At 40.0% G+C, this 23834-nt stretch overlaps 2 protein-coding genes across 4 annotated transcripts in view; one reads left to right on the plus strand and one right to left on the minus strand.

The window, feature by feature from the left end:
* LOC126039555 (dehydrogenase/reductase SDR family member 9-like) overlaps positions 1-23834 on the minus strand; it is a 38002-nt gene that overhangs the window by 6087 nt on the left and 8081 nt on the right. The gene's annotated exons all lie outside the window — the stretch shown is intronic.
* The window catches only part of ABCB11 (ATP binding cassette subfamily B member 11), a 54307-nt gene continuing 36399 nt past the window's right edge, over positions 5927-23834 (plus strand). For both annotated transcript variants that reach the window (XM_049802843.1, XM_049802852.1), the window contains exons 1-7: positions 5927-6039; positions 11477-11627; positions 16662-16683; positions 18100-18147; positions 18243-18291; positions 20237-20478; positions 23414-23501. In XM_049802843.1, coding sequence (XP_049658800.1) covers positions 11552-11627; positions 16662-16683; positions 18100-18147; positions 18243-18291; positions 20237-20478; positions 23414-23501 — 525 coding nt within the window. In that variant the 5' untranslated portion in view covers positions 5927-6039; positions 11477-11551. The remainder of the gene's footprint in view (positions 6040-11476; positions 11628-16661; positions 16684-18099; positions 18148-18242; positions 18292-20236; positions 20479-23413; positions 23502-23834) is intronic.

The raw sequence follows: 23834 nt of genomic DNA on the forward strand, positions 1-23834 counted from the left end.
CTTGTAAGTAACTATTGACGATGGATGAAATTCCGCTTAGAGAAAACAATTCAGTTCTACTTCTTCATGAGTGCTCATGGTCCAGAAAACAGGAGATGCCTAATGCAGTCGACTAAAAAAAATACTTCTAACTAGATGTAAAGGAGTACAGACCTTTTTAGAGATTGCTTACAGACAATCCGTTTCTGCAGGGCAAGGAACAATGAAGTTGCATTTACTATGGTCAAATTCTTCTCTGGCAAAACCTAATTTAAAAGGAAATTGCAAACACCTGACATGTTTTTTAAGCATCGTAATAGGAACAGGAATACTGCTTTTATTTTCTGCACATAGAACTGCTTTCTGCTCTGACATGGGAGGTTCAATATATCTCCATTTTTATCGCAAGCCCTGTGGCTGCTCATGGCGCTTGTTCACATAAATACGTATGCTGGTGAAATGCAGCTTCTTGTGCTGGCTGGAAGTTACCCAGAGTGTTGCAAAAGTTGCAACGCAGAGATGCTAGCTTTTGTTGCTTAACTTCCTCTGCAGCATCAGTAGTGAAGAAAGTATGAAGAATTGATTAGGTAACCGCCTCCCCTGTGTAGTATTTCAAACTTCCTTTAAGACAAGGAAATTTTTCTCTCGGCATATGTATGCACGCACAGCAGACCCAGCACAGCGGCTGGCTTTCCTTCTCTTGCCACCCTTATTAAAATTACCATTCTCTTTATAATATCCCTTGCTCTGCTCGGAGTTGCCGTATTCCTCGGCAGCCTTCCTTTGCCTGCAGCTGACTAGCAGCCTGGGCAGTCCCTGGCTGTTACGCGTGAGAGCCAGAGCCAGCCTGGCTCGCGGCGGCTGCGCAGAGACATGGCCTCCTCGGCACAGAGGCACCGTTTCCCTGCCGCTCCTGTCCTCCCACACCTCCCCGCCCCTGGAGCTCAGCCATGCCGGACGCCTGCACCTCGCGTGTGTGAAGCCTGTGCAGGCTCCGGCCACGGCGGCAAACCAGGGGCCCAGGGACGGAGGTTGGAGAAGAGTCCCTCCAGAGAAAAGGGGGAGGCAGAACTCTGTTTCATCACGCCCTACGTCGACTATAAAGTAGATACAAAGCATAACTAGCAAATGAACAGAAACAAAATGGAGTTTTGGCCTGATCTGCAACCTCGTCAAGAAATAAAAATAAAAGCCAACCTAGCTAGACTGAGGGAAAAGGCCTGTTTTTGCCATGGCAACAGGCACGTCTACAAACGTGGGCCTTAGACAATCAGGGTTAACTTCTGGTCCCTGTGATCCTTAATCAGTGGGTTGGCGGGACTTTATATCAAACTAATAAAGTGCTGAAATTACAAGGTTTTCAGTTAGACGGCTTTGTACAGGCCGTGTTTCCAACTCCAGCCTGCCAGGGAGACTGACAGGTCCAGCGCCTGCCCACAGCTTTGCAATGTAAAGATCTACCTCCAATTTTTTTATAGCGGCCACAAACCAATAAAGGAAAAAACCAAAGGGCTCATCAAGAAAAGATATATTTTTCCCTGGTTTCCAGGAGGGAGAGTGATAAGCAGCATTCAGTCAGAAGCCCCAAAGGCATTTGAGTGGTGGCATTGAAGAGTGGTTGGGAAAGGGAGCGGAGGCGCAGAGGACAGGCAGGCTCCTGGGGACGTGCCACCTTCTGACAGGAACAGGCCAGGTGACCTGGGGCTGGTTGCCCAGAGGGTAGGGCAGGCACTCTCAGAGAAGTCTTTCTGAAGGGATTTGTGGTTGTTGGGTTTTTTTTTAGTTTAACAAGGTGAGTCACTTTATTTTGATATGAAAGTTATAGTTTGCATTTGAAATTTACTGGCTTGGTTTGTTTTGTTTTTTAGAAGTGTTGTTGCTACCTCTGCTATTTTTATTTGCACCAGTGTTTGGAATGGAGAAAAAAAGTCCTTACCAGCTTCTAGACTTGGGTAGGATCAACAGGATAAGTGAGTGCATGTCCTGCTTCTGGTATTTTCCAAGAGCAGATGGTGAGAGGCTAACTATAGAAACAAGGCGAGTTACTAGAGATTAAGTCCGTTGCTGCCTACCTCCTGGCCTCCCTGCTGGACCCACTCCAGATGGTATTTTGCAGTTTCAGTACAGCATATTTTTGTGACCAAGAAATAAATACACCATGACTTCCTGTCTCTGATCATGATTTAGACCACGGGACAGGAAACAAGTTTGTTTCTTTCTTTGTGCTAGCCTCCCACCTGGAGGTATCCTCTCCCAATAATCACCGACTTGGACTTTTTACTTTCCATACCAGGAGAAAGTCATGTTCACAGAAACACCCCCTCTGCGCTTGGAGGTACTTTCCTTATTTCATTGTAAGGAAAGTATCTGCTATTCCCCATTTCAGTATGAAGAAATGTAGTTTGATTGCAAAAAAAAAAGAAAGAAATTGACTTCTTATCGACAAACAGCTTTTTGCTTGCAGCAAAAATGATAAAACTCAGCCGTCAAAAGAGGAAGTCTTGCTCTTAGGTGCAAAAAGGAGGTTTACGTGTAGAACACTGGCTAAAGATCTTTGGAAAGGACAGTAACTTTCAAAATCATGCTGCATTGAAGGAAATAATGTACATATGCACCTCATGGGATTGACATAATTCCATTTTTAATAGCATAAATCACAAATCACTAAGCTCGGTGTAAAATTCACTTTGCATTGTACAAAGTGAATACCAAGTCATGTTTGTGTAACTGCTGTGGTGCCAAGAAAAGAATGAAGACACAGCATGTGGGTACTTGCCAGCCTGACTAACTGTGAGTGTGGCGACCTTCCCTGCAGCTTCCCACTCCTCCAGTCTCTGCCCTGATCAGAGTGTCACAGAGGACGTTGTTCTCTTCCAGCCCAATTTTGTTGGTTTTGTCCTCTAGATACCTTTATAACTGTGATAATTTTTTTTAGATGAATTTCATAAAGAGTATTTAACAAGTGACACTCCAAGAACAGATGTAGAAGTCATCTGTCTATTAATTCAAGCTGCAAACTGTACCTACTTTATTTCAATGTCCCTTACCTTACCTCAAGGTACCAAAAGAGAGCTGTAACTTGCTTTTATTTAGAGTTCACTTTACTTTCCCCTTCATACTATTCAGGTGAAAAAATTGTGCTAGCACGTGGAGCAAAATAACAAAAAAATTTCAAAACCTGAGAGAAATAAAGAAGCGAACAAAGTGTTTTCCTTTGTTTTTCAAAGGAGCGGAGGACAGGAAGATAAAGCATCAGGCAGAAGCAGAAGTGTACTACAATACTGAGATCTGCCTTACACTTCTGACACTCCGAGGTACTATCACTGTAAGTGGCACAATTAAGATGGAGATTATACTCAAGTGAAAAATCCAGGGTCTGGCTTCTTGGGCCCAGAGCCACTGTATGCTAGTTACAGAAATAAATTTGGCTATGAATGGTTAGAAAATAAATTAATGAAGCGTAAGAGCTGTCTGCTCAATGCCTTCTGTCAGGCAAGAGAGTCCAGACTGCTGTACTTGCATACAGACTTTAGCGCATTACACAGCAACAAGCTGCTCATCTGGAGTCTCAGCCTGCAGTGGCAGACTGAGTCTATTCACCGGGTGGAAAACTGTGGCCACCTACTCCTCCATAGCCGTGCGCACTCAGTGCTAAATTTCTGGCTATCTTTAGAAAGCCTTGGAAGCATTTTATTTGATTGCTGCTACTAGCTTTTGGCCATACTGGAATAACGATCAATAGGTTACAGACTACAATTTAGAGCTAAGGAGTCCTGTGCCAAAACAGTGTGTGGGCTTTCATTTCTTACTGAGAAATTATCTGTGCGAGAATAACTAAGATCAATTTTTATCCACTTCCTCTTATGAACTGTTGGAAAAAATCCAGAGAAGAGAGGATAACTTCATTTGGAATGGTAATATGCTGGAATAAACGGCTACTCAAATTGAGGGAAGAAGCAGTTATTTTACTGCATTTGGCTCAATGAATTGTGATCTTTTTCTTCCTGTGCAAAGAGGTGTTAAAATGACATGAGCTGTAAGCAAAATGTTTCCCTTCAACTCAGACCACAACTGAGGGGAATCATCCCGACAGTACATCTTTCATGAATGAAATAGTATCTATAGCCTACCAAAAATCAGAGATTTTGCATGTGTCCCCTATGGGAATTCAGGGATGGGAGTATCTCAGTCTCCTTGATTTACTGAAGTCCTGCTCTCAATTGCTTCTGTTCAGTGGCTAATTCTTCATTCACTGAAGGGCTGACTCTAGCAACAGAAACTGAGTTTTCCCTTCCTAGGACATCAGAAGGAAACAAAGTACAAGAGGGCTTGAGGAGATGGAGTGGGTTTGGCTAGTTTTTCCACTAGCAGCTGTAAGAGGGGAAGGTGACTCTGTGGGACCGGGACCAAAACTGAGTGCGTTATGTTCTCCGCTTTGCTCTACACGGATGGATGATTTTTCAGCATAGATTCATTTTTATGGCCCATGTCATAAAGTCAGGTCAGAATTCATTAATCTTCAGGATTTTTTGTAAGGATGAGTTGAGAGAAGCAGAGGTTTAGAAGGGAGCAGAGTCCTTCAAAAAGGTTGGGGTAGTCCGTGGTCTCAGCTCCAATTCATCACTCCCTTAATCTACTTCATTATCAGTGTGAAACAGGCTCTGCACACACTTTCTGAATGCTTAGACAAGCAAAGTCTTTAAGTGAAAAGACTTAAGTGATTTGTGTAAAGTTAAAATTATATTCTGTCTCTGGCAAGCCAACCCTTGTCTGGAGATGCATGCTAAGTGTGAGCTGTGCTCAAGTACCTTGAAAAGCAAAGGCGTTGCATGACCTTTGGACACATTGATCCTGAAGAGGCTCTCAGGGGAGAATGAAGCAAAGCAGAGTTTTGCTCCACCATATAATTTTTCTTCCAGCCTTTCCACTCCTGTGCCCTGCACTGCAAGTAACTTTTTTTTTTTCCTTTGGCTCTGTGATGTGGTGGACAAGATGATTAGCACTGTGACACCTCAGATAGACTGTGTTATTCTCAAAGCTGTGCTGTGTATATTAGCATAGATGGAGACTTTTTGTTAAGAAAATGGGAGAAGGCACCAGGTTTGTGTTTGGTTATGCTGTCACTGTGAACACAGTAATGATGCTAAACAAGGAAAATAAAGTTCCGCTCAGCTACATTTAATTGTGATGCACTTTTGTGCATGAGGCTTTATCACAGAAAATTTGAGAGCACAGAAGACTTGAGGGGAGCTGACAGTCACTAAGATTATGGCATTGCCTTTCTATCTTGCCCTATCAGTCAGGGCTCTCTGTAGTGAGAACTGGTTTCAGAGGGGAACTAAACCATGTTTGCCATTTCCCTCTAAACTCTGTGGTGACATTGGCTGAGGTCATAGCATTGTCCTCACTGATGTCCCTTACTGAAAAATCCATGGAGGACCCATCTTCAACGAGAATTCACTACTTACTACTCAGGAGCTTCCACGTTGTAAAATCTTCTTCTTAAAGGAAGACTCGCAAAATATTAGAAGCCATAGGGAGAGGGACAAGCTATGGGTTAGAAAACAAAGCTTTTGAGCAAGTTTTTAATCTGAATTTAGCTTAATCTCTGAACCAATTTTCATATTATTCAGCTGATGTTGCTATTTACCGCAGGTACAGTAGTGTAAACGAATTATTGCATGGCTAATAAAGTAATTCTGTACTAATGCTGATAAAATAATGTTATAATAATCTCTTCCCATACATTCATTGTGAGCTTTTTTTTTTTTCCAGAGAACCGTCTGCTCTCCTCGTGTATAATTGCTTTCCAAGTGCCCTGACTTGTGAGATTACATTAGTCAAATTTAAACCCTCCATTAGATGTCAATGAACTGTAACCATTATGACCGCATGGTTATTGACCCAGGTGCAAATAACCAATGCCTAATTTAAAGATTCAGTTCTGACAAATGGGTTAGAATAATGAAAACATGATGGGAAATGGTTGGGTGCTTCACTGACTAATTGAACAGGATCCTTGCAATTTATTCTATGATACAAGATTTTTCACAGCCACGGGTGAGTAACAAATCTATCATGTTTAATGTTTCAGAGTTAACTGATGAAACTTCCTGAACTGAAAGGTACCTGTATTTTTGCTTCAGAACAATTTAAGCTAAATGCTAAATTCCCTTTGCACAGTTAGTGAGATTTTTCTTTCTTTCTTTCTTTCTTTTTTTTTTTTTTTTTTTTATGGGACTGTTTGAAGAACAAGACATTCAAGTCCTATTTTGAAGCAAAATTAATTTCTGCATGTATGCTATCATTAATATCTGAGGAACCTATTTTTAAAGAAAAATGAAGGATAGTGCTTTCAGGGCCAGTTTTCATTTTTGTTTTTTTGGGTCCGTCTGTCGTCCCCCCCCCCGCTTTATGTTAAATAAAGATCTGACCTGAATAAAAATGTGATTTGAAAAAGATTTCAAAGGGCTTTGGATCAGGTCCTAATGTTACTTCATTCTATAAGATATGTTCCTTTGTTAGCATTTTCCAAGTATTACTTTTTTAAAGCTGGATTTTGAGTTCCTTAAAGATTTTTGTTTATCAAAAATCCAGCATCCATACCTTAATTGGCTAGAGTAAAATTCTATTTCACTTAGTGCAGCTTCTGAGGTAGTCTCTGCTTCTAGTTTGTACTTTGCACACACAGGCGTAGATGGGATGATCTAATCCCTTCTTATTACCTCTGATTTCTATTATCTAAATAATTTTTAATGCAGACATCAGCAACAATATTTTTCAAGATGTTGTAAGTTATCCCCAGTTGAACATTCAGACCCTGAGGAAGGTTATTTTAATATTCTAATAGAGCATGATAATCTGCTATACTAATCTGTTTAAGTCAGCTAATGAATGATGCCTGCTGGACAGGATAGTATGTGGATAGTATTTGATGTGTTGAGCGTTAGAAAATACAGGAAAAATGTGTTACTTTTCAAAAATGCGGAACAGTCACAATTTTATTGGAAAAGTGACATCATTCCAGAAAGTGTAGCTCTAGCAAGTGTTTGTAACTAGAATCCTTATTCAAGTCTGTCAATCATTGGGGGTTTTTTCCACTTTTCCTATTATTTAAAACTGCATCAGCACTCAGGCTTAAAAAATCAGTTGCAAAATACATTTCATAGTGTTAAAATACAGTGTCAGAGCAAGTGCTGAAATGTGACTTCCCAGGATGATGTTCTTATACCTATTGATTTTTACCATGTTCCATTACAAAATCTTGTATAGTTGTTATGATTACAAAGTCAAATAATAAAAAGCTGAAAGAGGACAGACAGAGAGTGACTTTCCTTTGCTTTACTTTTGCCTTCTTCATCAATTTACAATATGACATTATCCCTTATCTTTCTGAAGCAGAAACGCAGGGGGGGTGCTTTTTAACCACTTCATAGCTTTTCACTGCGAGCCACATTCAGTAGTATGGTTCAAATGATTTATATCACTTAATTTAAATAGGTTTATACTTCCATGAAGTCATAAAGTATTTTAAAGCTGCTGGAATGTGTGTGTAAATACCACCCTTAAAGTTTAGATCTATTCTGATAGCAGAGCAGGTAGGAACATCGCTTCTTCACTCCAGCAGAACATGTTTTCATAATCCAGGTGACATTTCCAATTATACTCATTTCAGTATAAAATCAGCAGCTTATCTATTAGCTCAGCTTTCTTTATACAGTTCCGTTACTTGTGTGCTAAACAGTGCAAAGCAGTCAGTACTAGATCTAGAAGCAAATGATGGCTTCATGTTTAAGGACAAATTTCTAGTAAAATTACCATTGTGGTGAACTTTATTTTTCATTACAAAAAAATGAGTGTATGGTTGCAGTTGGTATCTTCTGGGTATTCCTAATTCAGCCAATGATGCTTTAATAATTTGAATCAAAAATCTGAAAAGCTTTAACAAAGATACAAACATTGTGATTTGATTATTTTTCTCACACTGATGGCCGCCTTTGGATTTTATTCTTTTGTTTTTTAACTGTGTCGTTCCTAAAAACATATACTTAAGGTTAAAAAAACTGGCCAGCCTCAGGCCAATTGCATATTTAAGTTGTATTTTCCTTAGAATCATATCACTGTGAAGGGCTCCCCAGTCTGTGCTACCATGGTCAAACTTCTTTGTAAATGGAGCAAAAAGTCTGTGTTTTCAGACCTCCAGCTCCAACCTCACAACTCCACTGACATATAAAAAACACCCAACATTGTCTTGAGAATGTGATGACTGACAAAACTGCCAAAAATGAGCTGGCTGTTTTTGGGTTTTTTTCCTTAAGAAACTTCTGGAACTTTAGGATGATTTGAACAAACAGTTTTCAGAGATCTTCTGTTTGAGACTATTTCAATCAACCAGACACAGCAAAAGGCAGGAGGGAGGGAGCAGAATAAGCTCTGTGTTTTCACTGAAGAAGTAAGGGAAAATTTTTTTCCCACTTGGGGAAAATTGTCACTCTCATCTTCAGTGAAAACACAGTCTCAAGGGACTTAAAGCTGCCAGGAATCTATGCTTGCTCTTTTTGGGAGGCTACATTTATTTCAGTATAAACTGAACGTCACCTGGAATTTAAGCCCTTGTTAAACCCTCTTCCATATGCTTGATGCAAATACAGCTGAAATGAAATTTAATGATTTGCAGATAGGTCCCATGTGAAACAGTGATATGTATATGATGCTTTCCTTTCTTTCTGGACAGAAGCAGGTGTTACATGCTTTCTCTGTTATGCAAAAGAGCAGAAAGAGAACTTGGAACTGTACTCATGGTAGAGACTTTAGCTAAAGAAGTACCATAACTTGTTCAGCCCATTTGCCATCTGTCTCAGGGAATGGAAAAAGTATGATTCAAATTGTAACTTTTTTCACTGTATGTGGGGATGAGTTAAAAGCTCTTGTGATTTTATGTTGTAAGTGACCATTCTAGTCCTGGCCAGACATTTTGCTGTTGCAGTGGTCTTTTGGCTTTACATAGTTACTTAAGCAGGGAATTTTGGTCACAATTTAGGGGGTCACAGAATGTGAGGGGGTCAGAATTTACTGACCAGTGGATGAATAAATCATCTCTGCTCATCAGAAAGTGTTAGGCAAGAAAAGGTATATCCATAGAGTAGCAATCAATGAACCAATGTCCAAATGAATGGGTGTACTGAATGAAGTTCTGCAGAGGTCTGTCTTGCTTCTGGTATAATCCAGTAATATTGATAATGATGTGGATTACACAATGGAGAATATCCTTATTAAATTTGATCATGACATAAAGGTAGGACAGACTGCAGATATGCTGAAGAACAGGACTAGAAGTCAAAATCCCCTTAACAAACAGGTAAAATGGGCTGAAGAATGTAAGGTGCTATTAAATATGGACAATAGCAGGCAGGATTAATCAACTGTAAAAATACAGTTTGGAAAGCAACTGGCTCTGGAGCAAATTGCTTGCAAAAAGTGAGTGACTTTGGTGGGTTACAAACTGAATGTGAATCAACAGAGTGATACTTCTGTTAAAAAAACAAATGTCATACTGGGTTGCATAAACAGGAATATGATCCGTGAAATGTGAAATAATCCTTCTCCTTTGCTCAGTGTTTGTAAGACTGGTGCTGCGGTGCTGTAGTGCTATTATGCACTCATCACTTCAAGAAAGATGTGCTAGAATCCAGAGGAGACCAGTGGATATTATCAGAGGTTTAGGAAGTACACCCTACCAAGGAAAATTGAATGTGTTGCTTTCTTCATCTGAAGGGGGAGACTTTCTAGTATTATTCAAATAAATACAGCCTACTTACAAAGTGAAAAGGAATGTTATGTTCCAGATCCTTGGTGGATTGCACTAGAAGCAGGGGTTTAAATTATGACAGGTAAGATTCAGATTAGACATTAGGAAAAAAAATATTTTAGCAACAAGGATAGCGAAGCACTAATTGCCTGGGGAGTTCTTCAGGCATCTTTGATAGGCATCAGTTAAAACGAAAGAAGAAAAACTGAACTTTACCTTGCTTAGAATTAATCAGGAGACTGGTCTTTCCAGCCTGATTTACTGATGATTCAGTGATATGTCAAGAGATGTACACATAAAATTCAGGAAAAGCGGATAAAAAGAGAGAAAGGTTTGGTTGGGAATCAGCAGTTCGTGAAGGCCAGTTTGGAGGGAAAAGTGACAAAAATGAAAGACTGGGACTTTATGGGAAGTGAAATTATTAAAAGTCACACACACACATCATGAACCACTGGACTGGCACCTATTATGCTGCTACATTTCAATCTAGGAATGGGTGTGTTTCCTTCATGCTCTGTTAATTTCAGAGCCAAGCTTCTTCTCAGCCCCTCCCACTTGTAAGGAACTGCACACCTGTAGCTAATCTCACAGCTGTTGCCCGTATGAAGGATTTGGGTAGTTTTAATACCATTGGGAGAAAAGAAGTGGTTCCTTTAGAGGGCTAAATAGGTAAAGACTCGGCTGGCTTGGAAGTTAGGTGGTGTAACACAAATAATCTGTGGAAATGTGTCTTTTACACAGAAGGCTTCTTGTGTTATTTGGGTAAAAGTTGTTAAAGCTTTGATACCTGAATGTGTTGTAATATGCTTAAAATGAGAGGTTGTGAGAGGTTTATACAGAAGTATAAGCATACAAATGTTGATGTTTAATGACTGGAATAAGGTATTGTAACTACACTTTGGTATATATTACATTAAACAAAGGTGTGGATGAGATGACTTTGGTTATGAAAGGGCATGTTTTGGGAAGGGTTTCTGCAGTACTTTTCTCCAGGTGCCATCTTGGGTGCCAGGCCTACCTGGCCAAAACTAGCACTACCTGCAGATTTTGCTTTGACAAAAACATGTTAACTTTGTCTCCTTATTTCTTCTCACGTACGACATCTGCTTGGCATGCCAGTGTGACTAGTTAGGAATAAACCTGTTCAGAGGAGCAAGTCTGCTGGTTAACTCATCCCAGCCAGGAGCTGTGGGTGCGCAGCTGGTGGTGATGCCGCAGATGTTGGTGAGGCCCTAGGGTTCCCTGCCACCCCGGTTGTCCCCCTGTCATGGTCCTGCTCGCTGCTGCCAGCTGGGACGGGACAAGGCAGAGGCAGGTCTCCTCCTTATAACTGAGGCAGGATCTGTCATATTAATATCTCAGCCTATAGCCTACGGGTGTCACCTGCACAAAAGCAGTAGTTTATTTTAATAGAGCCATTAATGGGGACAGGGCTGTTTGCGGTGGGCTGCAAAGCCCTGCAGAGCGGCCCTCGCTCGAGGCGGGAGGCATTAAAGCCTTTCAGAGGCCTTGCACTTAGGGGCCAGTTGGGCGTGCTTCTCTGAGGTGATTTTCTACCCTGTAGTTTCACTGTGTCCGAGACATCCATTCTGTTATAACTTATGCTGTAATCAGTGGCATTGCCCTGGGATAATGAGGGCAAAACTGAGGTAAGCAGGAGTCTAACGTAATACTGTTGTATGTTTACAGACAAACATATGCTGACGCTCTTTCCTGCCCCCCCCCCCATCTCTTCAGGACTTCTGATTTAAGTAACTAACCATCATGTCTGACCCTGTTGTTCTGCGTAGCATCAAGAGATTGGGAGAGGATAACTCTGCTTTTGACTTGGATGGCAAATGTAAGAAGTTTATTCATCAGTCACCTCCTTATTTTATAAAGCACGTAAAATAGGTGGTGGGTGGTCTAAATGGAGCAAGTAGTCTACAGAATACAAAGCAAATAGTCTGTGGAATAAACATAGAGTTTTATGGTACTTGCTGTTATGGGTATGCTGCCTGCAAAACAACTTTTCTGTAAAAACTACTAACAATCCCTACTCATGGACAATCTTTACTTATCAGCCTACAAGTTCACGGTACCTACCTAGGTTTTTATACTCAGCATCTTGGTGTACAAGTAAAAGGCCTTTCCTGGGGGGTGGTGGGGTGGTGGTGGTGGGTGGTGGGAAAAGTTCTGTCTTCCACAGTTTCTAGAGCTGCTTTCAAGAAACACATATATCTGTAGTCATGCTTATATTAGGCAGAATTCTTATGATCTATTGCTATGCGAAGCTCTGCATTCCTTCTCATCAGAGCTTTTCCTCTTTTCTTCCATTTTTCCTTTGCAATGTGCACTGTTCCATTTTGCCAATTGAAACACGGCAAGAGTTAAGGAGAAACACGATGAGAAACTGCTGAATATTTTGAATTCTGTTTATAAGACTTCAGAAAAGCCAACAAAGAGAGGGGCATTTAATATTTATACTGAATGTAAGGTACAAAGGAAAGCAAAACAGTTGCACATAATGGAAGATAAACTGCAATATCTTGCAATGTACGTGCTCCTCGCATAGAGAAAAAGGGTTCACAAAAGGATTCCAGCACTCAGATATCACCAGATACCCTAAGCATATGTACATTTTGTATTTGCGAATTCCTTGACAGCTGTGGCCTAATCCTGGAAGTGTTTAAGCTTTCATTAAAAACAGTCTCCTAGGACCCAATGAAATGCTTCAGACCATGCATGAAATAGCCTGTGTGCTGAACACGGCCCTTACTGGGATTTACAAATGTGGCATTCACTCCCAATTTCATCTGCATCATCACAAAAATAGGTGTGCTCTGGTCAGCTCTGAACAAAACACAGCTTGAGCTTTTTTTTATCTTGGGATCTCTATTTTTTCTTTTTTTCTTTTAATTCATCATATGTATTGTTAGAACAATCAAGCTGGATAAAAACTACACAGTTTTACTTCGCTTGAAATACTTTATGACAGATTACCTCCAGAAAACTGGAGACTTATGTTGAAAGACAGTCCCTCTCTCTTGAAACTATTCTTCACCAACAAAAAGAAATCAAAGCAAACCGTACTAGACTGAGTTACAGTGATTCCCCCCCCCAGCCTAGACAACAGCTCAGGTTTAAGGCAGCCCAGCCTCAGTCTCTTTCATTCCATGGGAACCATTTGTCTGTCTTTTGTTAAAACTTGTGGCATGCAGCAAAATTCTTCACATAACCACATATATCATGAAATTTCAGACAATAAACAAACTTTTTCAAGACCTTATAACTGATTTTTAATGATAGCCCTCTTCAAGCCTCTCTCCCTGCTATATAGCAGCACAGCGTTTCAGCTATAACTTGATCTGTGGTGTCTGTTGTTATTTTTAGTAGTTACTGATTGATGCTAAGTCTGTATTTCAAATCTAGTATCATTTACTGTTTGGGTTTGGGATTTCCTTCCAATCTTTATCTGTCTTTATACATCTTTATAGGATGTCTCATAGGACTGTGTCCATAACAGTAGAGTCTGAACACATGTGGAGTATTCAGTCTGAGCTTGCACTAAGCCTTGATTGTGGTTATCTTTGTAGAGATTGACTGATATCTGTAAACATAAAAGCAGCTGTTGCATTAGAAGACAATACATGTGCTTTTTTTGCTCTGACATTAGAAACTGAATAAGAGCTTCATGTGCAGAAGATGTTATGTTGCCACTTCCTGTCTCTCTGTGTTAGCTAGATAATTCCTTTGGCTTTAACCATCCTCATCAAATCTCTTTCATTTTGCTGGGATTATTCTCCTAGATTAGATAATCTATTCAACAGATTCAAAGGTCTGTTTTTGTTAGGAACTTCAAATCTATTGTTATAGCTGGTAAGAAGATAGTGTAGGAAATTATTCTTTGAATAGCTTGAATGTATTCTTAAAATCAAAGCTGGTATGCTAGATTCTGCAGATGATTTTAAAATCTGCAGTGTAGCAGCAGCAGCCTCAGCTCCATGACTATGAAAGAAACCAATGTGAATGTTTTCTGAAACTCTGCTCTCTCCCCAGTATATTGCTACCCCAGCACACTGCTCTGCATCCTGCTGGGATGAGCAGCCATCTACATACTGAAGCAGTACAGATCTCCCTGCTCCCCTCCCCTGCTGTGTTTTGTTTTAAAACTTCTCACTTGGGCTGCTAACTAAAGGCAGTTTCAATGCATGGGGCATCGTGGGCTTTAATATCGGTGAAGAGCGGGGAGGAATGATGAGAAAAGGGAGTGAATAGATTAAGGGGGTATGTCGTTCTACTTCAGGGACAGAAAACTATTCTTCTCTTCCAGCCACTTACTTAGAACTCCCAGATTGCCCAGATTTATCTAGCTGGTCTCAGGGGGTTGTTTTTTGTCTGCTAGTTTGTCTTACTTGCTTGTCGTTTTTACTTTTTACGGGATTTTGGCAAAAGACTTTCTATTGGGACCAAAGCTATTCCTCTTTTCACAGTTGGGTTTTTTTTTTTGGCCTATCAAGTGAGTTTGTCTTTGGTTTCTCAGTTTCCTTGGAAATGCACTGTGTTTTCTGCTTAATGTACTGAGCAGTTTGTTGAACTGCTAAAGCACCTGTCCCAAAGCAAACATCATTTCTTTAAAACCTTACTGGCATTCTGCTGATTGATCTCGTCTCCAGTGAGGTTTGTTTCAATAAGCATCTTTTGTACTTATTAGTAAGAATTAGCCCTCTGTGGATCAACTCTTAAATACCACATCTGTAGGTGTAGTTAAGAGCCAGCTTTAGTTGGGAGCATTTTGAGTACAATTTTTCATCACTTGAATCAAGTATCAGACTTCCTCATGCTTAACTTTTACTGTGTTCTCACAATACCAGTAAAAACTTGAATTCTTGGCAATGTTCTTCAGCTTTCCCTTGATGCTGTGCTTTTTTCAAATTATAACATTTCTTTCTTAAATGCCTTAATTCCTCTTCCAAAATTTTTTGAGCATTGAAAGATTACTATAGCTTTTTTCTTTAGGGTTAATAAATTCTTTCATCTTCCCTACATTCCTTTCTTTTCTATAAAAAACATATTCTGTCCTCTTTTTCTACTTTTTCCTCTACTTGAGCAGTGGTGTGAACTGTTACTCATCTGTTTCTTTTTTTTTCAAACTAAGCATAGGTAACATAATTCCAAATTCTCCTCCTGCTTAAAAACTTCTGGCCTGCAAGAGCTGGCCCACAGGTCCTTGCATTCTTGAAGAGCATTCATATACTCATTTCCCTCTTCAAGTTCAGAGATTAGGGTTTCTTCACCTTTGAAGAATATTTATTTTGCTCTCTAAATTGATATGACTCAGAAAGCTATTCCACCAGACTCTTTTGTTCCTCCCCGTAGCCAATTCCTTCATTCTTTTGCAAAACCCTGTGCATTACCAGCCTGCTAGAGGAAGCTTTCTCTAAACCTTAACTTTTCTGATAAACCCTGGAGAATCTTCTAGGAATGGTTTCAAACCACTACAGCTGTTACCAGCCACCAAACAGATGTTTCTTTTTCCTTTGCCACTGGTGATACTTTGTAACAATAATTTTACAAATTAGAACCTTCCTGGAAAATGTCTGGATTCTTGGGACACACATATGTCCTTATCAAAAGAATCTTTTCTTTTTACCATCCCCAAGTAACAAACAGAGCAGAATAAAACCAATAGAATCATTGTTAGCTAAAGCCAAATAAAGTTATCTTACTAACCCCCAAAAGGATATGTAATCAGCTGTTCCCTCAGTCCCAAACTCAGACTGCTTCCATCTAACGTTGTTGCCTTGGGAAATGCAAAACCCTCAAGATAATGGAAAAGCCTTCTTCCCTTGGGTAAGATGGAGGCAAAATTTGTGGTTGCAGTGACTTCTTTGCACCTTCTGTGAATTGTGATGCAAAGTTCCTCCTCTGTGTTTGCTCTGTGAGACAGGCCTGTGCATGCTCAGTGTTGTGTCACTAGATGTGAAGAAAGGAAGGCACTGTTTGACAAGCATACCATGGTTCTGAACCTAATGCTGAGTGGCCAAGTGCATCGTAAACGAGCAAGGTGCACACACCCAGTGCCTTAGATTACCCAATCTGTGCTGTATATATAGAACTAGCTCTTTATTAATTGTCATCTCAAGTGATGTACAGCAAATATTTTCTACCTCAGCCCTTGTGATGACACTTCTTTGGGGCCCCTGCCAACACAAGCTGTGCTTTATGTATGATGCATTTAACAACGTCTCTTGAAAGGGAGCTAAATCCAGACCTGTTCTGGGGACTAAGGAGTTGCCCTACAGCATAATTATATCTTGTAGTATAATTCCATTTCTCTAAGCTATGGTTCCTTAGAGGGTATCCAAGAATAGACATCAGTGAGAAGTTCATCTTACCCTCCAGGGGCACAGCTGCCCCTCTACCACAGGATTTGCAGTCTCTTAAAATGTTGGAAAACAAGAGTGAAAAGCTACTGCTGCTCCTTTCAGGGAGCATGCATGGACTGCCAGTAGAATAGTATTCCTCAATGAGAGAGTGTCCAAGAGAACTAGTTGAATACTAGCAAACAGTTCACAATGAAAATGAGATGACTTTTGGCAAATGTCCTGAACAACATATTTAGTTAAACCCATTTTGTTATCTGGGGGATTGAAAACTTGAGACTACTTCTTCAATAGAGAGCAGGCATTAATTAATATGAACTTACTAAGGCATTTTTGAACCCATGTCAGTTCATGTCCCTGGCTAGATATATCAGTGGGAATAAGATGCTTATAACTCAGGAATGATCAAGTCCCATGGGGTTCTAGGGTTTATGTTTCTCCTGTCTACAGAAGATTATGTACTTTAACAATAATTACTAACTAGATTGTGCATTTATTTTCCCTAACAGGTAACAACTTCAAGAAATCAGAGTAAGTTGTGTACACAAATGGAACAATCAATATTTCTAGGAATATTTGAAGAAGTTAATGTCATCGGATCAAATTGACGCATTTATAGAATATATGGTATTTAATGAGAAGCTGTTCTCTAGGAGTTGAACTGCCTTATTTGATACAACTGACACAGGTAGACCAAAACAGTCCTAGCAACCTTTAAAAACATAGAGTAATGGCAACAAAATATGGTCTGTCTTCTGAAAATGTTTTTGATATTCAAATTTATCTTCAGCGCTTTTAGTTTGAAAAATGAGTTTTTCAGGAATTTTAATAAATCTTGATTGATTTCTCTTAAAGCTTAACTGTCAGACTTTAAAATAAAAGGAATTAGCTCACTTCATTTGAGCTCGGATATTAAGATTTAAACATAAAATTCTAGATAGTTAAAAGCTGAAATTATTTAAGGACCCTGACCTTCAGCTATAATCTGAGATTTGAATGGGGTTAAGAGCCTCCCTCTTTCTAGGTCTTGGGACAACTCTATAGCAGACTGGACCTAATGGGTGCTGTAATTTGTGCCAGCTCTTTCTGACACAGTGTACACAGTCTGAGAAGTACTCCTAGAATGAGGAAGCAAGAGCATCTTTTAATTTTTTGTCTTTGTCAGGTTGCCCACCTTAGAGAGCACCAGTATTCAAGGTGTACCATGGTCCTCGCACAGGTCTTGAAACCCAGGTTGTTGGACTTTCATACGTAACACACATATGCTCCTACCTACTACACACACAAAGCATCTTTCAGGCTTTCTAGGATCTGCTTTCTGAAAACTGTTCATGACAAATATAGCTTGAATTCATTTGTTTCATTAAAAAAAAAAAATCCGAATTGAAAATCCCTACTCCTTCATCACTGAATGTACACAAATGATGATTACTTGCTATAGTATAGATCTCATCTATAATGGTGCAATGAGTCCTTTAGATTTTAACTGATCATACAGAATAGCAACACATAATGTGAGCACTGAAAAAAACCTGTATGGTAGGGTGAGAGATTCTACTGCCACTATAGACATATGAATATACAGGCAATATAAGAGAGGATGGGAACAGGACCTTTCTCTGTCTTAAAGAAAGGATTAGCCAACAATTTGGATGGTAGGTTTTTCTCTAACTGACCTCAGAGAACACACAGCCCACATTATAGCAACAGTGTATTGAAGGGCTGCTTATGAAACAAAGTGTAAGCCTTCAGATCATTTTAACCTAAGGTCCATTCTAGTCCCTGTCAAAAATTTAAAAGAACCATCAAATCACTGGTTCCAAAGAGATCTGAAAGAAACAGCTTGTCTCTTAAAATTCTGGGCAAAATGTCTCAAATAAAATGTAATTTCAGAGAAGTAACCAAGAGAATAGAAGAATTAATGTAAAATCTTATCCTTTTTGCTAGGAATTTCTATACATATGAAGAACCTTTTCTAGAGAAGAAAAGTGAAAAGTGAGTTAAGTTCAATTCTGTGTACTATCTTTGCATATAGAACAAAATATGTACTAAAATACAAGTTTATAACTTCATGTTTTCTGTTCTTGAAGGTCATCAGAAAAGAAAGAAAACAGTATTCGTGTTGGCTTCTTTCAGCTGGTAATGAAAGCAATGGCTATAAATATTTTATGTGCATTGTGCTGCAGAATAAGTGACGGTTGTTTTGGGGAATAGCTGTGACTAAGCCAAACTTTTAAGGATTAAACCATTTGGCATGAAATCCTGCCATTAAAGTAAATGGGAATTTAATAGAACCCTTTGTCATTTTGTCAGCTTGGTATCGATTATTGTATTTTTGTCATAATTGACTATTAAACGCATTATATTGAACCTACAGGTAGATATGGGGAAAAGAGTTAAGATGCACAGTAGGATCTAGATGATCTTGGTTCATTCTTATTTCTGCCAAAAATTTTCTGTGTGATATTTGGCAGATAATTTAGCTCCCTTGTAATTGCTCCATGGGTATTAGAAGATTTGGTAACTATAGAAACTTGGGAATGCACAATACTGTATGGTATGTCTAGCTTTTGATGGGTCTTGGAATCCCATAGGGTGCATCTACATTCTAAAATTAATGTAGTAGAGAGAGCTTCAACCTAGCAGCATGCAGCTAAGAGGTTTCATTACTTCTGTTTTGCATGTAGTCTAAGCAATTAGCCTGTAATGTGTCTAAACTAATGTGGTCCTGACTGTAGTACTGGGCTACTGCAGTTACATCCCTGTGGCTTGTACTCTACCTGGTTAAGTATCTCAACTCTTAGTTGGGTGGAGAGAACAGTCTGTCCACACAGAGGACTATGTCTGTCAAGCAGAGGGGTTTGCATTCTGTACTCTGTATTGCACAGATGTTTAACTCCTAAAGTGCAGTTGGTAAACACAGTATGTTTGCATCAGATGTGCTGAGAGATTAGGTGTCACATATCTGTGCATTTTCTGTCATTTTTTTTTGTTGTTTGTTTGTTTTAATCAAGGGAATTCCTAGACTTCTTATGAGCAAGGTTTGCAAAACAGTGGTAGGGCTACAGTTTTCTTCTTACTTTTTTTTGTAGAAAGACGTTTTATTTACTTCTTTTATGTTAACCGATTTGTTTTTCCTTTTATCTTGTCTCTGCCTGAATGTGCCTTTTCCATATGTGCTCCAAAATCCCACCCTTTCTTCTCTTAGACACATTATAGCACCTGCAGAACCTGGACAGGTTCTTCAGCAGGCTATGATTCCTCTTTACACTCTATTTCAAAATATATAGCATTTTATACTGATATTCTATATGGACAGTTTGATCTATATATTTACACAACTTCAACCTGAGAATCAGAATTTACACAATCACGACAAAGGTAATTTAAGTCGCTGTATCTTAGCTGAGTCACCAGCTGCATGTGTGCATTCTCTTGGTCCATGCAAATGTAAAGGTAATAGAACTTAGCTCAATCAAGCTTTATTTACTGCATACTGTCGTATTTCTATACATTTCTCCCAGATTAAGAGCAAATGCACAATTGCCTGGCTCAGCCAACATGTTTTAGAGAATTAACTATGAGAACTTGCTCTGAGACCTTAGTTGGCTTTCTACCACAGCACCCCAGACTTTTGAGAAATTGGCTAACTATTCAGAGGCTCTGCATAATGCCGTAGGGCTTTTTCCTCCCTTCCCACTCCCTCTATCCCCACAGGAAATCTGCAAAGCAGACTATATATATGAATTATAATTACTATTCTTAATCTTTTAGCTAGTTGCTGGAATGATGATAATGTGGAATGATATTGAGCTATTAATATTATATGATAATACATTCATTCACATGGTCAGATTCTGCTGTCAACTAAAAGGGAGCTCATAATAATTTATGAGGCTGTAATAATGGGTGCAATTAGATTAGGTTGCAGAAAGAGATTTGTCTTCTTTCTGTATTGAAGATAATTCTGAAATTTAAAGAGAATGATTTTGTATCTGATCCACCTGATTAATGATTTATCAGTATACAACCAGCATGAAGACTGCCTCTCAGCAGAGACCATATTTTTTTCCTGTCTCTTTAGTTTCGATTTTCTTCATCTATGGAAATTTTAATGATGGCTGCTGGTAGTTTCTGTGCTATTGTTCATGGAGCAGCCCAGCCAGCTGTGTTGCTTGTGTTTGGTGCAATGGCAGACACATTTATTGAATATGACATTGAAATGCAAGAGCTTAAAGACCCAGGCAAGACATGTGTAAATAACACCATAGTGTGGATTAATGGTACTATTCATCAGAATGAAAAGAATGCCACAATAATATGTGGGTAAGTAGTAGATGCATTTGTTTCTTTTCCTTTGTTATTATGGCTTATCAGAGAATGTATTGCTAGTGAAGGTCCAGTTCAGCCTTTAAACTTTACATTTTCTATCCATAAGGCAGAAAAGGGGCATGGTTCTTGTTACAGAGTCCTGTTTCTGAGCTGGAGATACTACCTGGAGGGAGCGAAGGTCAGCTTGGGTCTTGGTCTTTCAGCTATAGATGTCAGCAAGGATATTCATTGGTGATGATTTTTCTGACAACAGATGTATCTGCTACACATCTGAGGTCATTAATCTTTTCTCTGATGACACTGTAGGTAATAATGACTTCTGGTCATTCTGGTTAGGACTTAGGTACCTACAGGCGCCTGCTGACTTCTGAGCAAGTTAGCTAAACTTTAGTCATTGAAGAGAAATGAGCGCTTCTAGGATGCAATACATCTTAGCTTATGGGAGGTGTCTAAGGCAGGTCAGATGAACTGCCCTATAAGAGTGCCTGTTGCTTTCCATTAATAAATGGAGTCTAGATGATTCATTCAGATACAGATATGTCAAAGCCAAATTTGAACCTGTAATCTTTCCTAAGGCTTGTTTTTCAGTGCATCAGTCCAAGAGTTTTCTAATCTCTGAGTGACATTTAATTAGATATTTAATTAGAATTAAAAGTTACTTGTCTAAAGGTCTCAGAAATTCAAAGCACATGGGAAGTGATTCAAATTCCTACATGTAGGTGACTGGGGCCAAATTATTTGCTCCAGGCTGTCCAAGCCAGCCCTCTGAGATGGGGCTGGCAGATAGAATACAGGATTTGCTACAGGCCTCTTTTACTGTGAAGGAGCAACTACGCACCAGGCAGGATACATTCATAGAATCACAGAATGGTTTGGCTTGGAAGGGACCTTAAAGATCATCTAGTTCCAACCCCTCTGCCATGGGCAGGGACACCTTCCACAAGACCAGGTTGCTCAAAGCCCCATCCAACCTGGCCTCGAACACTTCCAGGGACGGGGCATCCACAGTCTCTCTGGGCAACCTGTTCCAGTGCCGCACCACCCGCACAGTGAAGAACTTCTTCCTTACATCTAATCTAAATCTACCCTCTTTCAGTTTAAAGCCATTACACCTTGTCCTATCACTACATGCCCTTGTAAAAAGTCCCTCTCCAGCTTTCCTGTAGGCCCCTTTTAGGTACTGGAAGGCTGCTATAGGGTGTCCCCGGAGCCCTCCCTTCTCCAGGCTGAACAACCCCAATTCTCTCAGCCTGTCTTCATAGCTCCAGCCCTCTGATCATCTTCGTGCCCCCCCTCTGGACTCACTCCAACAGGTCCATGTCCTTATGTTGGGGGCCCCAGAGGTGAATGCAACACTCCAGGCGGGGTCTCATGAGAGTGGAGTAGAGGGGGAGAATCACCTTTCTCTGCCTGCTGGTCACGCTTCTTTTGACACAGCCCAGGATGCAAGTGGCTTTCTGGGCTGCAAGTGCACATTGCTGGGTCATGTTGAGCTGTCAATCCACTCATCACCCAGCCTGTATTTGTACTTGGGATTGCCCCAACCCATGTGCAGGACCTTGCACTTGGCCTTGTTGAATTTCATGAGGTTTGTGCAGGCCCACCTCTCAAGCCTGTCAAGGTCCCTCTGGATGGCATCCCCTCCCTCCAGCGTGTCAACCGCACCATACAGCTTGGTGTCATCAGCAAACTTGCTGAAGGTGCACTCAATCCCACTGTCCATGTCACTGACAGAGATATTAAACAGAGCCAGTCTCAATACCAATCCTTGAGGAACACCACTCATCACTGGTCTCCACTTGAACATCAAGCCATTGACTGCAACTATTTGAGTGCAACCATCCAGCCAATTCCTTATCCACTGAGTGGTCCATCTGTCAAATCCATGTCTCTCCAATTTAGAGACAAGGATGTGGTGCAGGACAGTGTCAAATGCTTTGCACAAGTCCAGGTACATGATGTCTGTTACTGTTCCCTTATCCACTAATGCTGTAACCCCGTTGTAGAAGGCCACCAAATTTGTCAAGCACAATTTGCCCTTAGTAAGCCATGTTGGCTGTCACCAATCACCTCCTTATTTTCCACGTGCCCTAGCATAGTTTCCAGGAGGATCTGCTCCATGATCTTAATTAAAGCATAAAAAATGGTGCTGGATATCTGTGTCAGGCACCTGAGTTGCTTGCATGATTGTTTTTTGCAAGAGATCAGGTCAGGTGCATAGTGTTCTGTTTTGGCTCAAAATTTCAGTGTACCAAATTCTGGGTAAATGGAATAAAATTTGTTGTCTGCAGGACGTTTTAAAAAAAAGTTGTCTAAAAGCACAACCAATAATGACCTGAAATGCCTATTTCAAAGTAATCTAAATGCAATAGCAGCAACTCAATGCCCTTCATTGATATTAAGAGTAATTTAATACTCGTACTTGAGCTAAAAGAAATGATTGTTTCAGATTAGCAAGCTTATGGTACAAAGTAATACTTGAATTGACTTTAGCAGCCCTCATTTCTCCCTGTAAAACAGTTTAAATCTGAGTGTTATTAGTTGGTCTAATGGCACAAAGCATGTGTGTTCAACATCCAATGAAAACTTGCTGGGCAGCTCTTCCCCAAAACACCCTCTCACCTGGGCTGTTTCAGAGCTGCAGTCTGGTGGGGTTTCTCAGAGACTGCAGAGCTGCTCCAGGGCGGCAGAGCATTTGCTGGCACCTGCCAGTACCCTACCCCTGTACAACAGGCAGAGCAAGCAAAACAGCCACTGCTAGCGATAGTCTCAGTATTGGGAAACAATGCCTTTGTTAGCAAAACAAGCTGACTTGCCAGATGACATGACTCTAACTTGAAGAAACACCAGATTAGAAATCTGTGAGAAACTTAAAACAACATTGCTATATCTTTTTTTTTTCCTTCCCCTTCTTTTTTTTTTTTTTCAGGCTGCTGGACATTGAACAAGAAATGACCAAGTTTGCAGGTTACTATGCAGGAATTGGTTGTGCCATACTTGTGTTAGGATACCTCCAAGTCAGTATTATGTTTCCTATTTTGATTTCAAAGTTTAAATCGCTAAATAATTAAGTTTATAATAATTATGTTCCTTTTAACTGCTTACTTAGCCACCCATTTGAACAGAGCAGATGTTTTCAGTTCTCGTTCTATTGGCTGAAATAGGTTAACTCTGGCAATCTGAGACCTCCTTGGATTTGTGCATGTATACATTTGTACAAGGATACCTTTTACCCAGTGAGATGAATGCATGCTGCTCCTTTCACACCACAAGGAATACTTGCTCAAGTGTGGTTACTATGGAATCCACATGCCCTCCGAAAACAACAGCTGAAGGGCATACAGATTCCC

This window comes from Accipiter gentilis, chromosome 1, assembly GCF_929443795.1.
Source record: "Accipiter gentilis chromosome 1, bAccGen1.1, whole genome shotgun sequence".
NCBI lineage: Eukaryota > Metazoa > Chordata > Aves > Accipitriformes > Accipitridae > Astur > Astur gentilis.